General features: G+C 34.3%; 2 protein-coding genes across 2 annotated transcripts in view; one reads left to right on the forward strand and one right to left on the reverse strand.

Moving 5' to 3' along the window:
- Window positions 1–1,252: 1,252 nt before the first annotated feature.
- On the reverse strand, window positions 1,253–16,238 carry LOC100374028 (E3 ubiquitin-protein ligase MARCHF6-like). The gene is made up of 20 exons (XM_002737408.4): window positions 16,173–16,238; window positions 15,008–15,107; window positions 14,432–14,505; window positions 13,794–13,937; window positions 13,586–13,658; window positions 12,619–12,844; window positions 12,124–12,262; window positions 11,516–11,662; window positions 10,691–10,830; window positions 10,013–10,156; window positions 9,146–9,280; window positions 7,210–7,430; window positions 6,490–6,627; window positions 5,442–5,859; window positions 4,788–5,039; window positions 4,495–4,629; window positions 3,926–4,015; window positions 3,427–3,559; window positions 2,706–2,841; window positions 1,253–2,267 (listed from the first exon to the last, which is right to left on the reverse strand). Exons 1-20 carry the CDS (start codon window positions 16,189–16,191, stop codon window positions 2,204–2,206), a joined length of 2,928 nt encoding a protein of 975 aa, XP_002737454.2. The 5' UTR covers window positions 16,192–16,238; the 3' UTR covers window positions 1,253–2,203.
- A 42-nt stretch (window positions 16,239–16,280) lies between these two features.
- Window positions 16,281–18,693, forward strand: part of LOC100373873 (WD repeat-containing protein 88-like) — a 30,516-nt gene continuing 28,103 nt past the window's right edge. The window contains exon 1 of the mRNA XM_085500067.1: window positions 16,281–16,662. Within this exon, the coding sequence (XP_085356193.1) occupies window positions 16,549–16,662 (114 nt within the window). The 5' untranslated portion in view covers window positions 16,281–16,548. The remainder of the gene's footprint in view (window positions 16,663–18,693) is intronic.

Below are 18,693 nucleotides of genomic sequence, written 5' to 3' on the forward strand. Positions count from 1 at the left end.
TCAGAGTCAGCACAGTAACCATGGAATAAGTGAATAAATACAATTCTTCCAATACAATGTACTTCAAAATCATTTTACCAATTACACACTTTGAAGGAAACTTTTCACCATTACACTCAAATCTTTTCTTCAACGGTTGATTTCTGCATGCAGTTATTGGTGACATGACTCTTTCCAAAACAATTGCTTATGAGAATATCTTGTTTTGATTTTATCATTGTCTCCATAACATAATCATAATAATCTGGAACATGGCATTGCACCATGATTTATAGGAATTGTAAATAATGAATTACACTGCTAACAAATACGTTAATTTTGTCATGTTATATTCCATATGAAAGCTTATCTTGCCAGCTTTTCAACAGTATGATGCATTTTGTTTTGGCTGCTAACGGTATCGAAAATGTGTTGAAGATGTCTGTTTTTGGTTAAATTGTGTTAAAAACTATTTAACTTCAGTTCCGAACACATAGGTTTATCGAATGGCAGTTTGATTTGTTTAAAACAAATGTTCACTAGGATTATAGAACAAAAGTTTGTAGTATTTCAGTTGAATATTTTTTTCACAATGCCTTCTAAATGTTTCACATTTTTAAATTGACCCGTAATTAACGCTATTGTCGGTTAACAATGTGGTTACTTTTTTTCTTTTGCTATAATTGTATTAGTATGAAGCTTAAAGTTTTTTCATGTAGATTGTAAATTGATCACAGATTGTCTAGATCTCGAGTTCATCCTAATTATCAAACAAGTTGGCTAAGTGTGGGGCTAGGATTAGGGTTAGGTAAGCAAAGTAGGTAATGCATCTGCCATTGAGGATTTGGTTACATCAATGCAACTACATATAAATATATGCCTTCAATGTTACATTATAGGTATTAAATTATTAATCATCAAATGACAACTTTCAACTAATCTTTTTGTGTATACATAAATTAACTGCATACATTTAGACGAATTATATTAGATATCAAAAACAAATTAAGTAATTAATAATCAGATTTCCACCAAAAACAAATTAGGTCAGAGAATATGTATAAGCGAGTTCTCAAGATAACAAAAGAGCAGACTTATAAGGTAATCTCAATTACCATTTTGTGTCTTCTTACACAAGAACCGAAATAAAAAGGGAATTTTAATTGTTCATTAATAACGAACGTTTGTGTGTATCTGAAAACAAATATATAACAATTAGGCTTAACCAAGCGCCAATCGGACAAAGATTACACACATACGAACACCCCTCATATATGATCTGATAAATATTTATTTATTCATTGTACATAATAAATATCCTAGTTGCATAAAAAAAGGACATTTACTATACCATTTGTCAGCAACTTAAAGAAAATAAAGTTATGCTATATTCCACAGACTGTACCATCACCAACTGTGCAAGGTTCATTTATATAATATAAAACGATTGATTTTATTGCAGAACCATATTTTGAATGTACATTTGTCTCATTTACCTGTCTGAACCTGATGATTGACTAAATCTACATCAGACGTACTGTAAATAATTGTGTTCGTGACTAGGCATTTCGCTATTTGAAAATTTAATGGAATTTGTTATGGAAAAAAGTATCAATATAAGTTGCTGTATGACTAGGTGTTTGGCACCCCGGTAACATTTTTACTGCTGCAAATATTGATTTTTACTGAATGGCAAAAATCTGTCTCTTGCGAAATTGAAGAGAGTTACAGTATGGGGTTACACCAGTAAACCAGTCTACAGCCGCAGCCAAAATCAGTGTCAGTCAGACGTCAACATCAGTAAATCTGTACAATCTTTATGTTCAGTACGTGATAAAAATCATCTGGAATCGATAATCAACATAAACCCAAATATAAAAAGTAGCTGAACAATGTGATGAATAGTATGATAATGACTTGTTACTTGCAGCATACGTAAAACAGTACAATTCTTGTCAATTGTTGATATAAATGCGCGACTGAAAACAGACAAAACATGCAGGAATCCAGAAAAAAATCAATTCGTCCTGTTCATTCCTATCAACATATCAAACTGTATGTAAATTAATTAATTAAAAAGGGCAGTAGGGGAAACAAAATTATATTTACAGTCAATTGAAAAAATGTCTAAAGTTATGTGGTAGTTTGGATTTAGACAGTAGAACCAACATACACAAAAATAAAATAAAATTCTAGATTGATTTCTGATGATAATTTACACAGGTTAAGAAGAAAGTTTAGCAGTACGTCTTCGTTCGTAGTTGACGAGTCTCTGTCCAACCAAATACCTGAAAGAGTGTAATTTACAATGTTAGTTACAACTTGGTAGATATGAATTCTGTGTGATGTGCATCAATTTTAGTTACCAACGTCTAAAAAAAAAATGTTTTCAGATTTTCAAGATTTATTGTCAAAAATGACAATTTTATTTCAAATAATGTTTTTATTTATCTTGCTAGGAACATATACATCATCAAATCAGGTCCAGTGGACAGGCAACTTTAATTCCTAATTTCAACTCTTGTATATCACATGTTGGATATGTGCACATTAAACAATTGTGGGAATCATGTCCTGAGAAGACTGTGCAGTTATCCCTCATGTATCTATAGCAAAGGATACCAATACAAAGATTCCTGCTTCTTTAATGAACAAGATATCACCATTGACAGAATTCCAATTAAAGAACAGACTACGTTTCAATGCAATAAAAAGCAGATGCTTACCTTTCATTTTTTATGTGTTCATATAATCTTTTGAACTGTCTGGCTTGGAAAGAAACAACCCCGATGACCACCACTATGAGAAGCATTGATGGGTAGATCCTGCGCACAAAGAAGTAATTGAACTCCTCTCCCAGGCCTGAAATATAATGATAAGTGAATATTATTATTACCCATATATTGACTCAAGTTAGAATAGTTGTGTATTTATTTTTCTATGTATTTTGTGAAATGGGCCAGTGGCCTTTAAGAACAAATAAAGATTCTTCATCGCCAGTCAAACTCAAGTTAGACCGTTGTAGGACTAATGGTATACTGATTTTAGTGTATGCCATTAATGTAAATAGAGATGTGTCTATGGTCAAACTATGCCATTATGTTAATAATCCAGCATACAAAAAATGCAATTTTACGCTGTTTTATGTGCACATCTATTGGGACAAATATGGTATACAAATGTATATTATAGGCATTCATTATTATACAAAAGAACATCAAAAATATTTCATGGCCTAAAATCTATGGTGTTAAACTCAATATGCTTCACTCCACTACTGCCTAGAATCCATGGTGTTCAACTCAATATGCCTAACTCCACAAACAAAATATGGGACACACTATTGCTCTGCGTGCAACAGTTTTAATTGTATCAGTCATCAAAATTCTACTGGATGTTATTACTAGTTGATATACCTACAAACAATCATGATTACTCAATACTTACTAAAAAGTGGCAGCACTCCAGCAGCAAAAAAGTATGGTACTGTCAATGCCAATAAAAGACTACACAACACAGGCGCTGCTAAGTGTTGTAGAATAAATTTTATGTTGAGATTCCTGAATCCATCTTGATAGACCTAAGTAAAAAAAAAACGAACAATGAAACAACATTGATCTATACTGAATATATTTTAAAAGCTTTGTGCTGGAAAGCAGCTTGTCAAATTTATGCCATTCATCTTGACTTGTACGTTTGAATGTCACAGCTCCACGGCATTCAGGTAATAAGTGTTTTGTCAGATTTGTTGCATTGCAAACACTTAAAAATGTTGCTCTTCTACTTATTCAACCACTTAATTATTTTGGCAAATTTCTGTAATGTATGAGGTTTTAAATTTTGACTGATCACAGAATTGTGCTTCTTTGGTTGTGTCAAATTTAGTTTTTTCACTTGGACAAAACTGGAAAGATATTTGTAAACCTCACTGATATTTATTACCCACCTGTTCCATTGCTCGTTTAAGCCACCAACTCGGTCCCATCATTGTTATTGCACATATGATTTTTGTATGCAAAACACCCAATGCCCAATCCTGTTGAGAATGAGATTAACATGTTATGTTTAAGTTGTACTCAGAGTTCTTTCCCAAAGTTTTCTTTCTTTCTAGGTGAAATTGGCCTGAATCTGTGTGAACTGTAAGAAATACATCCTGAATTTTCAAGGAATTTCAGCGCTAGAATGTTGATAATCATTTTGGCTTCTAGTTCTATTTTTCCTCAAATTAAATGCATCGTATCATTGTATGTAGACACACAAAGATTCATATTTGTTCTGATTTACTGCAGTATTTTGGCGATATTTTGTAGTTTTTTGCAATTTTGCACATATCAGAGTCATCAGATATTCACATAAAGCTACAATAATGAAGTGCAAAAGGTGTTTATTGTCACTAAATTCAAATTTAATCACAATCTTGAAATTTAAGAAACAACGCGCATGAGGCTTACCTAAAACAAACTGACAGATAACTACAAGTCAAATTTATTAAGGTATTTAATAAGATAATCCTACCTGCCATGGGAAAAACACAGGTGACTGATCTAATGGTACCCGTAATGGTGCTACAATCACCAATTCAAACAACAATCCCAATAATAATGGTACCAAACCAATGAGTAAAGCTGCCACTATAAGGGCTTTCAATGCCTGCAATGAGAGAAACAGTGATGTAGGAACTCATGATATATTTTATATACTGAAGATGTATCGATATTTACAGGTATATATAATACAACTTGTTAACTACTTATATTTCTACTCAGGAGACTGAAAGTAGCAAGGAAAGTGAGAGAGCATTAACTTACCAGAATGGCATACTCCTTTACTCTGTGTGCAATGGCAATCCATCCTTGTGGAATCCAAGTCATGAAGACTGTGGCAGCCCTCAGGAAGACCCAGCATACATAGAGTCCACAGGCTGCTGTGTACAGCTCATGTACTTTGGATTCACCCATCCACAGTGACATGATGGCCCTCCCTATCGTCACAGGAAGTGTCAGACAGATAAAACTGGCTATTAATAGAGTCAGACACATAAGCCCAACCAGAAGTATTAGCTGAAAAAAGAATTGCACATAAATGAATTAACTTCTGAAATTCATTACTGATTGACCTGGTATTAATGAAAGTCAGCATCCTCCCCGGGTAAAGGCCAAATTATGGCAAATAATATACAAGTTGCAGATGCATTATTATAATGGGAATAATCATTAATCAAAAATTCAAGCATGGTCTTTTCAGGAGTTGACATGAAGCATGATTTGACTTGTTGTAAGTACATGTCTACAAACAAGATGCTTTCCAATTGGCTTGATTGAGAGGTGTTAGAATTGTGCAGCCAATCAGGCAGAATCTTCAACTCTGTGGCCAGCAATGGTGAAACTACCATGCTTAAAGAGTACTTGAGAGCACTGGACAAATACATAAGTTATGTAAACAATCAATGAGTGGTAACTTACCCGGACTCCAAAGAATATAGGTCTTTTATAGGGTTTAAATCCAGTAGGACCACCTTGATTTAACAAAGCTTCATGAGCGGCATGTAATGCTTGACCATGCACACCAGCAGCAGCAGCAACAGGAGCAGGCACCGGTTGGGCAGGAACCAGTGGTTGTGCTGCTGGGATTCCCGGTGCGTTAACATCCTCCATCTCAACATCTTCATCACTACTAGAGTCATGATTATCATCTAATTCAGAATCTGAATCATCTTCATCATCATCATCATCGGTGGGATCATTGTCACCCTCATCATTGTTATCATCTTCAACTATGTTTGCACGAGCGGCATTATTTTCAGGTTCATCGTATTCACCGATAATTATTCCTTGAGTATCATGCAATGGAACATCTCCAAGTAAGTATGATCGTAAATTCCTGTATGTGTAAATAATAAAAATTTCAAGTACGAGTATATTACAAATTTATTGTTTACATGGACACAAGTTTTGGGATATTTTATGTGCTATATTTAAAAGGAAGTGCGCATAAAAGAAAATTCCATTTCTTGTATATTGGATCATTGATATCTTATTTTGATCATAGACACACCTTTGTCATTGAAATAAGAACATGTACTATTCAGACAATAAACACAGTACCCCAAATTTTAATTGGTTATTTGATATTATCTCCACAAAGAATCAAGAAGTTTTAGTACATTCAAATTTTTTTGTTTTTAACTACCGGTAATCAGCCATGTCTATTCTAAGGTATAATACATCATGGAAGTCCCACAATTCACATCGTTCTGAGATTGTTTGAGATCTACAAGATTTTACAATTTGTCTTTGGATTATATCAAGATGCGCTCATTGACACATATAAACTGAAACAGTGGACTTTGTTTTCAGTAAATGATGCTATTTGAGCTCTGCATGGAGGGATGCCCCCCCCCCCCGAAAATGCCCTACAAAGATTTCATAATCAGTTCAGTCAATTTGTTAATAATCACAGAATATAACATCAAGATAACTACAAGCTGAGAATATAATACAAGATACTTACAAAATATATGCTGCAAAAACAGTCCATGCTCGTACTAAGTTTTTAAGCCATGTTCTAGTATGTCCCTGCTCTAGTAAGGCTGGTAACACTACTTGCAGTAAGAGTAATTCAAGTGATAGTTCACTGACTGGAGCATCACTGTACAGAAAAAAAAACATGTAGATGCCAATGTAAAAAATATTGAATTGAAGCAATTTTACACATTAGGCCAATGAATTGAATGTTTTAAAAATAAAGCCGATTCAACCACACTGTTATAACAAATAAAATTTTAAGGCATGATTATTCTGGTATTAGAATTTTAAACACAAGCATGCATACCTTGCATAATTACAACAAGGTGACTTTAAAAGAGAGAGGGATTACATTCATGACTCCCCTTCAAGCAAATCAAGACATCAGTGTCTGTTCGGGGAGCCTAAATATCTACAAGGTAAACTGAACCTGAAGAAGAATATCAAATACATATGGGAGTGTTTTAACCCTTTGAACACCAAGGCAACTTCAGCCACCATTCAAAAATTTAAACCCACATAATTTTATTCAGAATTTCCCAAATTTTTTTATCAATATCTGTAGCCAATATAATTTTATTTTCCCATTTGGTCCATTCCATAAGAAATATAGAAAAATCAAAAAATAATGCACCAAAACTATGCTGGAAATAATATGGTGCTCAAAGGACGTTGGTAGTCTAGGACATGAGTGGGCAGTACTTACCTTGACAGTAAAACATTGTAGGGTAGAAAATTAGGAAGAAATTTCTTGATGATCTGTACTGGCATCCATAGCATAAGTAAAACAGTACTGCCAAAGACGACAATAGACAAGAGGAAACGTCTAGCATGACGATAGATTGGTAAATGGATCATCTCTTGAACAGGATTGAAATCAGGATCATTGAGGTTACGTAAAAACCACAGCACACCCGGTCTCAGCACCTGAAGATGAACGCAATGATATAATCATGGGTATTTAAATTTGCACTATGACATCACTTAGTCTGTATCAAGGTCTTGAAACTGTTGTGAGTGGTAAACCAATTTAGCGAAAAGTAACGATAGTATGCAAATTAGCTAATTGTCATGTGATTAATTTTGAAGTAGTGTCGCACTTGTATACATTTTTCCATGCATGCACGTGTGCAGTGGCAAGAACCGGCTATTCGGACCCAAAAATTAAATTGATGGCGTTGTTCGCTGTTAGTGCTGATCAGCGAGTTTTATTTGTTATCAGACATTTGCATGTTGATTGGCAAAAATGTAAACAAATGACATCGCAGTACGAAGGTCAATACAGATTCACTCAGATTAGTGTTTGTTCAGCAGTAATTCAAAACAATATGAACAAGTCATTGTCAATGACACGTTCTCGTTCCGTTCTTATTTGAGTGACATATACATTCAAAGCAGATCATGACTGAAATCTCAGACCACTTTCAGTGGTCTGATCCGAAATGCACCTGCATATGTACAACACATTGTACTAAATCTGAACAAAATCCATCCATGCATAACTGAGATCCGGGTCCGGAATGGTGAAAATGCATTTTCGGCCTTAAAGTGGCCGCCATTTGGCTATCGTAAATTAATGAGATCATGAAACAAATGCACACACATATTTATGACATGATGTACCTTGTGTGTGTGAATTTTGAACTCGATCAATCCAGGCATGTCTCAGATACGGATCAAGAACTGAATTCTTTAAAACAAAATGGCCGCCAGTCGGCCATTTCAAACTTGATCCGAAAAAAAAATGACGTGCATCAAGGTCCTATTATGTTTAATGTATGTACCGGTACCAAATTTGAACAAAATCCGTCCATGCATAACTGAGATCCGGGTCCGGAATGGTGAAAATGAGCGATTTCAATGCATTTTCGGCCTTAAAGCGGCCGCCATTTGGCTATCATTAATGAGATCATGAAACAAATGCACATACATATTTGTGACATGATGTACCTTGTGTGTGTGAAGTTTGAACTTGATCAATCTAGGCATGTCTCAGGTACGGATCCAGAACTGAATTCTTTAAAAAAAATGGCCGCCAGTCGGCCATTTCAAACCCAAACAAAAAAAAAAATGACGTGCATCAAGGTCCTATTATGTCTAATGTATGTACCAAATTTGAACAAAATCCCTCCATGCATAACTGAGATCCGGGTATGGAATGGTAAAAATGTGCGATTTTGATGCATTTTCAGCCTTAAAATGCCCACTATTCGGCTATCGTTAATCGGATCATGAAAAAAATGCATGTGCATATGTCCCATATAATGTGTGATGTATGAGTGAAGTTTGAACTTAATCAGTCCATGCATGTTCGAGATACAGGTGATCACGAACGCATGCACGGACGCACACAGGGCAAAACATAAGTCTACAAGACTACGTCCGAACAGGGACTAAATATGAAAAACCATCTTTCTCGAAATTCGTTCATATTCAGCTCCTATAGTCCCGAGACCTTAATGAATCTCCAACAATTATTGCAGAGTAAGGCATAGTCTGTAGTTGTAAGTAAAGCTTTGTGGGTATACACAAGGATGTGCTAATATCAGAAAGGTGGTGTATTTTTCACTGAAGTGCTTCAGCTGGGTTCAGTACTGTGAATGTGAGAAGTGTAACTGGAAATGAACTCAATGTGTACTCACCTCCCGCAACAACAGAATGAAGGATGCAAAATAAAAGACATACACCATTCCAACAAGCCAGTGTAAAAACATAGCTGTTCCTGGTGCTGATTTAAAACTAGTTTCTCGATCTTTAATGGTCGCATCAAACATAGACTGTGGATAAATAAGAAAGATTTACAATACAGTAAGATTTATTATGAAAACTGGTACTACCGGTAGCAACATGATTTGATTCCAAGCTGAACTGAGCTGTAAAATCAAAAAAAAAATAACCTCCAAATGTACAATTGTGAAAATAGATCTAGAACACTACTATTAAATTCAAGTGTTGTACTGAAAACTCATTACTATATTTATCTACTGTAAAATACTTTTTTGCTATTTTTACTGATGGGATGATTCAGTGAAAATAAAATCCAGCAAATATATTCTACAGTAAAAGCACAAGCGCTGATATGAATATGCTATGATAATTGTGTCTAACAAATAAGTAGTATCAGTAGGTAAGGATGCATCTGTAATGAATACACGATAGGAAATTTGTAAATAACTGAGAAGGGAAAATACAACAGTTATACACACTTATTTCGTTTGTAAACCAAATATACTAAGGCTGTATATTGACATGTATACATTATTTGCATCATTAGAAGGGCATCTATGATGAAGTGAACATAAACCAAATTATTGTATATCGAATTGTTCAAATATCACTTGTTTTAACCATACACACATCTCCGTCATCTTCTGACAGAATAAATATATTTTATTTTAAGCAACACTTGTTCAAACCACTCATAGTTCACAATATATGTAGCAGAACCGAACACAGATCAAAATTTTCTCGATTTAGCTTCACAATATAAACTAAGTTCCAATTCTTACCAGTGAGCATATATCCAGCCACCATCCACATATTAGAGGGAAAATACCAATCTCCACTACGACAAGGAGAAACACTTTCACCACCACATAACACAAACCAAGAATGCGTTTACATTTCTTGAGGCTAATTAAAACTGCCATACACTGTACAACTCTAGTCAAGGATGGTAATAATCTGTAAACACTGTGTGAAATAAGACAACTCAAGAACCCATGTCACATAATATAACATCATATGAAGTGAAAACTGTTCATGTTGCCTGTGTTTCCATATGATGCAATAATTATTGAATATGAAAAAACTACCATACTAGTATATTTATTTATTTTTTTTTTGCAGTGACACTCCAATATCTAGAGATATTAAACTGTTATTTCCAATGCATTGTGTGATTGTTATTCAGTGATCTATCAAATACAAGTCAAAGCTTGCGAACTGCATATATGAATTTGGTAGCAAACTGTAAGATCTGCAAGCATTTGGAAAGTCATCAGCCGCAGAAACAGCAAATATAACCAGTGTAGACTGCATAGGAATACTGCATAATTACAATACAAGATCTGTGTGAGTGTCACACAAACTGCATGAAACAATCTCCATAGTCCCTTGATTCACTAACTGTGAAAGTGTGCAAGCATTTATTAGACCATTCAGCATAGCGCCAAAATTAAGGATACATGGCAGAGAACCAAGGTCATTGCCAGCATAATATATCCACACATAGTGGTTAAAAGCCCATGAAATTCTGTCCATCTCATCTGTTCTTCAAAACCAAAGATCATCACTGAAAACCTACCAATGTGATAAGGGCAAAAAGCTGCAAAGAAAATAGTAATATTTTTTATTTAATCATGATATTATTTATTTATTTATTACTTTTGAAATGTACAACAAAACAAGACATATAATGTACCAGAGCCTCATACTCTGAACATATGATATTGTTGCGTATGTATAATCAAACCATAATATTGGTACAAAAAATAATGAGATGGTACTGTTGTAACGAAAACATATTTATTTGAGTTGACCACAATCAAAATCAAATAAATTTAACTTCAGGAAATTAAAAAAAAATGTTTCATAAACAGAATGCTAATATTTATTTTGGTCTCTAAACAATGGCAAATCTACAAAATATTGCTGAAAGTGTGGTCACATACGACAGGTGGTTTTTATACACAGGTTACTCATACATTATGTTTTGATACTGCTTAAAAGTGGGCACTCTAGTCAGATAGTTTTAATATAGAGGTGGTTATAAAGGAGGAGTTTGACTGTATTACAGTGCTGATAATGTTGATATGAAACATACAATCATGTGATGATATCAGATGTAATATGATTGGTTGGTGTACACTGTACAAAGGTCAAACGATTATGAATGTGCGGGTAGGGAAATAAATCTGACACAGATTAGCTGAACAACAGATAAACAATCCACATGCAACAAGATTTCTTGATTACAATTGCAGTGAGGCTATATAAAAGAGAACACTTACCAAACACAAGTATAAATAATGTGTTAAGTGAGACAACCCAAAATACATGTTCCAGAAATACAAGGGAACCATCTAGACCGAGCATTCGTTCCCATGTCAACTCTTCAGCTGCACGGTCCCATTCAAGTGCATTCCAATTGACATCCTCTGAAATATCAAAACAAACATCAAATGTGAAGGCAATCATACAACTGATTCACCCCCCCCCCCCCACAGTTAATGCAGGCTGTGTGCAGTTGTGAGCTTTTCAGAATCCAGTATATACTGAGTGGGAGTATACACAAGGAATTAGAAATAAAAGTTATTTTTGTACAAAGTGAACAAAACAGGGCACTCAAATTTATCTCATAACATACGAAATACACTGTTTGACGAGGTGCCACTGTGACCTCTGAAACTGATTGATGATTTGCTATGGCCTCTACACAGGTGTATCTGTACTAAGTTTTACAATAAAACCCTCCCTTCACATTAACCTTAGCAACAGGTGATCGCAGTACTGGTGGTACACAGTTAGTGATGAAATAAACTATACAAAGCATTGCATTTACACGAAATTGAAAGCAAAAAAGTCATACAAGAAAGGGGTGATTCATAGACTCACTTACCCTGTGCACCATTATTTGCCTCTGCTCCATTGTTTGCCGGTTGTTGAACTGCTGCTTGATGTCCTCCATCATTCACATTGGCTGCACCAGCTTGTGCTGCCACATTCGCTACTTCATCACCCTGATTATTTTCAGCGGGCTGAAAAAAACAAAGTTTAATACATCATAATATCAGTAAAGATGCACTAATGTTAGTTCATTATTCAATGCTGATGGAAGATATATAATTTCTATAAATGCATGTTTGTGACTCCATGGCAGGACTGTGTACGGCAATTTAATAAGGTATTCTGGCTTAAGTCAGACCTGGTTGAACACATGCATCAGCATAATTTAACCAAGGTCCTCTGAAAACGTTGCATCCAAAAGTGAATGAATCACAGACAATGGCTTAGAGTCTGCAGCACATCACATACATACTACATAGAGAAAACTTTTCAGTTTACAGAAGTATAAGGGTTTACAGAAGTTTTTACATAAGCCCTGATTACTCACTTGAGGTGCAGCAGCAGCAGGTTGTGGTGGTTCCACTACAGGTTCATTGGGTACCACTGCTGCATCAGCCACTCCACCACCAAGATGTTCTTCATTGTTTTCATCAAGCCACTCTGGCCCTCCTCCATGTAAAATTTGTTCTCTTAACCACACCAGACTAATAAAGGCACACAGGGTACAGGTAACAACAAAACAACCTTGAAAACAGTCTGATAGTAGATTGTCACTGTGAAAAAAAAAGCGATAAAGATTTTTAAATACTAAAACAAATGTGAATATTCACAAAATTAACCAAAAAAAACTAGGAATGAGCTTCTCAGCTTTCTTAGGGCCAATTACAATTGCTTGCTCGACTTTGTGAGCCTGCTTTTTTTAGAATATAAGAGATGAAATATATCATAAAACAATCATAACACCGAGGGCTAAGGACTGATCCAGTCAATATACTGACAGAACTTTCAAAATCATGAAAATGCTAAAAAAAAACATTCTGACATTATGCAAACCAGTTAATTATTAAGAACAGATTAGAACTAACCAAGACTGCAGATAAGACACTAACTTTTTTCTTATCTGATAATCATTTTTTTGCGATATCAATCCAACACACATACAGAAAAGGTAAACCTAGAGGTTTGCCTTAAACACTGAAGCCCACAATCTAGATAGATTGAATTAAATCGTATAGAATCAGTAAATACTGTTATGTGAGCCACATACCAAACCTCTGCAGAAGGGGACTCTTTATATACCTAACAATTACAAACTGCTGGAGGTAAACAGGCAACACAACATCCCGAAACTGCATCACTATTGAACTTGTAATTTATTTCAAAATGCTGCATTTATGAGATAAGAGATAAATACAAGCAACATAAACCCCTTGCATTCACTATTAGCACAACACATAAAGTTACAGTCACAGGATGAATACAAAGTGTTTATTTAACAGTCCTTGTTTACTTACGTTGAAAGCATATCAATAGGAAGGGTAAGCAACGAACTAAGTGAACCAGTAAATAAACTTCTGTAGATACGACCTATGGCAGAAAAGAAAATCAATTCATTATTCTGGTGTTCTGAGCATAAATTTATAAGATGCCTTCCTCTGGATATTTTCCTGATAATGGCAGATACTCTGCATATCAATATGCAGAAGGACAGCAAGTACTTACATGCAGTTAATGGAACAACTCCAAGCCAAGCAAATGTGACTAATGTATAATGAAACCAGTATTTGACAGCTGTAGCCATACTTCTAGTTAGACCAGTCACTATGTCTTTTATAGGTAACCTAGATGGCATGTCAGGTGAATAGACTGCAAAAAACAACAACACAATTTATCTCTGGAGTGAACAATAACATTTAAAACTGCTGTTATTCAAAATTATATTTGACTGAACAATAATTTAAGATATACCTTGCGGTTTGTATTATATGCAGACCATCTAATTTTCATACTCTCCATGAGAAATGATAAAATCAGTTGGGATGGCAACAAATCTTGAAATATTGGAGCACTGAAACTAGTTTGCATTTGACAGAAATGAGATCAAGGTGTCTAATCACCAAACCAAAAATTGTTGTATGCACTCAATGCCTTTCACAAAAGTGTATTTTGACATTTTCACACCTATTTCAGGATCTTTCTGAATTCTATTTCAAGATTCTGTTGGATAACATTTTACATAACTGTACAAAACCCTTACCTAGCTTACAGAGACAGAGTGAGAGGTTTTCTGCAGATCATATATTTGGAATGTAATTTTAAACGATAGTTCACACAATATACACCTAAAAATGAAAACTTACTTGGTGTAAATGAAAATTTGTGTTTGCACAATTCGCAGTATTCTTTTTTGCTGTGTTTTAACCATTGTAGTAAGCTACAGGTAAAAAAAAAAAAGATAATAAAACATTAAGTAAGGCAAATGTATAATTTATTAGTATTTTACATTGAGTACATTTATGAAAGTACAAATCTATATTATAAAACTGAGATCAACTGAACAGGATGCAGAAACCTTGGTACAAGTAACAAACATACTGATTATTAATATAATATTTTCTGTCTATTTGTACATCAATGATTAATATTGTGCATAACTAATATTTCCAACAAAACCATGCTACTTTTATCCCAGAGACAGTACATGTATGTCGACTACTAAGTATCCTCACTTCCTTGGAAAATCAGTCTAAGGAATTGTTAGAAAATTGAGAAATTGAGTCTTGTTACTATTCAATCTTGTTCTGCTTTAACCATGAACATCTATTTGATTGCTCAATTAAGAATAAGAAGATGTTTACTTAAAAGTACAAAGTAATTTGAAAGCACATGCTACAATAATCTTGAATGAAAACAACAATTTACATGGAAATACTTACCAATCTTGATGAATAAATTTAATGCTACCAGTACAAATGCAGGGGTGAAAGAGGGGGCGATCGTGTGCCCCCTCTGACCTGCACACTCTACATATATCACCTACAGAAAAGAAACGGTTACAACACATTAATGTCAGGAAGTGATACCATTGTGTAAGTACTGAAGATGAATAAATGCAAGTACAGTGCAGAAAAGCAAATATTGCAATACACATGTTGAAATAATATATAAATTCAGATATAAATTTTGTATACACCTTTTCACAGCTGCACTCAACAATCTTGGGATATATTTTGCAATGGAATTAAAATCTCAAATGTTGGAATCATGATTATTTATTCTGAATTTTTGCTCTGTATCTACCATTAAGGTAGAAGCCTACTCATAAACAAAAATACCTTACGTTTCTCAAAATATGTCACTGTAATACACTAAAGAATGCTATTTCATGGTGCCATGGGACAGTACATGTAGCTTCATGATTTTAAATAATAAATCAAATAAATCAACACTGTCATGCAATTTATGACAATTGTTTTCAAAAATTATGAGTAGGCTTCTAGTTCTACCTTAAAGTTGCACTCTGACGGGGTCTTAGAACATGTACATCAGGTGAAAATTTGTTGTTATTTTTTTTTCACAATTTTGGTCTGTGGTACAGTAAAAAACACTATCAAATCAAGTCATTGATTTAGTTAGTAGTTACATGTACTAGTAGTGTGTATTTTATAACGAATATTCAGCAGCAATTCTCTGTAAGCATGTACCATGTTTCTTTATATTTCTAGCGTGTAGAATTGGTTAAATTTATTATTATCAATTGTCGGTCATTTTAAACAGTTAGAACTAACAACTAAATATCCGCCATGCTTAATAAATCATGTAACCGTATGCAACGATAGAAATACGTTTCTGTCATTTACAGACATATCGCATAATTTATAAATAGGCATGTTGAGTTGATCATCTGTAAAATTCTGAAAACGATGTCACCAACATGATCTCAAACAACATCATTGAGTCGTATGATTACGAAGAGCCATGCATCATTTAAAAAGACGCAATTGAATACTTGTTTTCATTACTCCGATGAACGTGCTACACGAACGACTGTTAAAATCGGTAAATTCAAAGGTTTTAACACAGAAATCGGAAAACACCTACCTTCTGCGCCGTCCTCCATTTTGAACTATGAATTATGGGATATATCATAATTTCCCGTCGTTAAAGGGTAAACTACGTGGAAACAAAATGTAGTTGAATATCGACACGCGAATTGGATGTCAGTGGCTGGTTACGCATATAAATATCAAATTATGAACATAGTTATTGGTTGGTTTACTTTATAAACAAAGTAACTATATAACTGGATCTGTAAGTCGCAACTCGCAAACAAATACTGTTTTACGGCACATCGACACTAAACAACACCAATAACATTCCGCTTCTCAGGTGTATTTTCGTTTTCTTATTTGAATGTCAATGTGAAAAACTGTGAGCAACTACTAGACACTGCTGTATCTAATTGCAGTAAATAAACATGGAAGAAGATGACAAAGACCTCGATGCTCTGGCCCTCGATATTACGACCGACGAAATTGAAGTCACTAAAGAGGACACATCTGGAACATGGGAACATGAAGATCTAGCTCAGGTAACAGTGGAAGAGAATTGTACACTTTTTAAAACTGAAAAAGGGATTTATTATTTCAAATGAACACACACAAATCCATGAAAATAGTAAAATGTGTATTCAACGTATGTTGTCAAAATTGTACAAATTTGGTCGCTAGGCTTATCGTAAAAATCGTGTAAATGAAAGAGGAACTGTCGCTGTCAGTAATTATCGTCACCTAACAAAGCGGAATACCAGAACAGATGAATTTATAATAATGGGATAGACTAAAACCTATGATTTTATGCATATAATATTGCCATAAAGCAACGAGAGAGTAAACCTAAATATCTAGTACTTTACCACATCACAGCGCCCTCATAAGTTCATTATTAATAAATTCCTGTCTTTATACACTTACCAATAGAAGTTGTTGGCACATGCTGTATAACCAATTATTTTCACTATTTTGGCATTTTGGGGGCAGTACTATCAACTGGTTCAACAGAGGTACAAATTAGTGAGTAGAGGCTTATGAGTTTAAGTTTTAACGTTCTTGATACAGTAACAGTGACATTACCAGCTGACAAATCTGTAATCAATGACCACCTCACCAAGTCATTCACAATCAGCCGAGTCTACAAGGTCACCCAGAAACAAACGACTCTAGTGCATGCAGTTACCTTCTGACATCTATAAATCACTACATTTAATCTTGTCTTTACAATTAATCTCGTCTTGACAATGGCCCAGAGTTACAACTTTACTGTGAGATCATAATTCTATGCATGCCTGATTGAGAGAGCAAAAATACAATGTATGTGTATAATTAAATTGCTAAATAACCCTGGTGTTTTGCAGAACAACATCCCAATAGCAACTGGGTGCAGATCTTTACTAAAATAGAATTGCTTGGCTTATGGTTGAAGACCCTTCATAACAATTTATTGTTAACTTTTTGAGTTATCTCTAAACTATCTTTTCTCCATGACAATGAGATTCAAATCTCAACCAACCTCTTACCAATTGGAGCTGATTTTCAAAGGCAACCCCTCTTCTCATTAGAATCCATCGGTTTCTGAGTTATAAATGAAAAAGATAATTTTCCAAATTGCTGTTTCATTGGCAACTAGATTCACAACTTTATGAACTATAATCTTGGTTCCTATGTCCAAGGTAACTCATCCTGAAAAATTTACGAGAATTCATCTATATCTTTTTGAGTTATCACTAAAAACATATTCCCAAATATCACTCTTTTCATGGCAACCTGATTCAGAACTCTTAAGGAGGGTAGCTACTAAGGGTAATGTTACACAGTAATTTTCTGAAACTCTCTACAGTAGCAGAACTAAGTTTAGAGTATTCAAGAACAAAAAAAAATGTATGGTCATCGGTCAATTTTTGGAGATGTGGTGCCCTCTAGTGCCTAAAACTGAGCAATTCATGACATAGACTAAACTAACTCCTAAAAATCAGAAAAATAATATTTTTTCTTAAATATGACTTCAATATCTGGTGAATCAGTCAGTTTATCAGAAACGTATAATCAAAGCTCTGTATAGCGAAATGATACTGAATTATGCTAAATTATCTGCATTTTTGGAGATGATTGCAATTTTAAATTTCATTATTTTATTAAAATTTTTTATAATAGCAGCACAGCGATTTCCTAAAACTCCCCATATAGCTTGGTTAGTTTACCCTTAATCAAATAAGCTTTAAAAAATAGGGGGTCACCGATCTTGATTTGAAGATATTTACTTAACAAATCACATGAATCCTAATAACACCGGTAATGGCCATCTAGTGGTTTCCATAGCAACAAGTAACCGTGGTAGGTATGGAAAAAATGTAAAAAAATTTAAAACTAAATTGATGAAATGTTTATCTTGGGGATGTAAATTTTGTGTAGCTATGGCAACCTTATTTTAAAAGTTAAGAATGTGTCAAATTTAATGCCATGTAAATGTAAATATTAAAGGTGACAATATACATATTATTTTAGTTATGACCTATCTTTGTTGAGGTGAAAGGGAAAGGGGCAGTTTAATACCACATCCAATCTGT

Source organism: Saccoglossus kowalevskii, chromosome 6 (genome assembly GCF_978046115.1).
Source record: "Saccoglossus kowalevskii chromosome 6, keSacKowa6.1, whole genome shotgun sequence".
Taxonomy (NCBI): domain Eukaryota; kingdom Metazoa; phylum Hemichordata; class Enteropneusta; family Harrimaniidae; genus Saccoglossus; species Saccoglossus kowalevskii.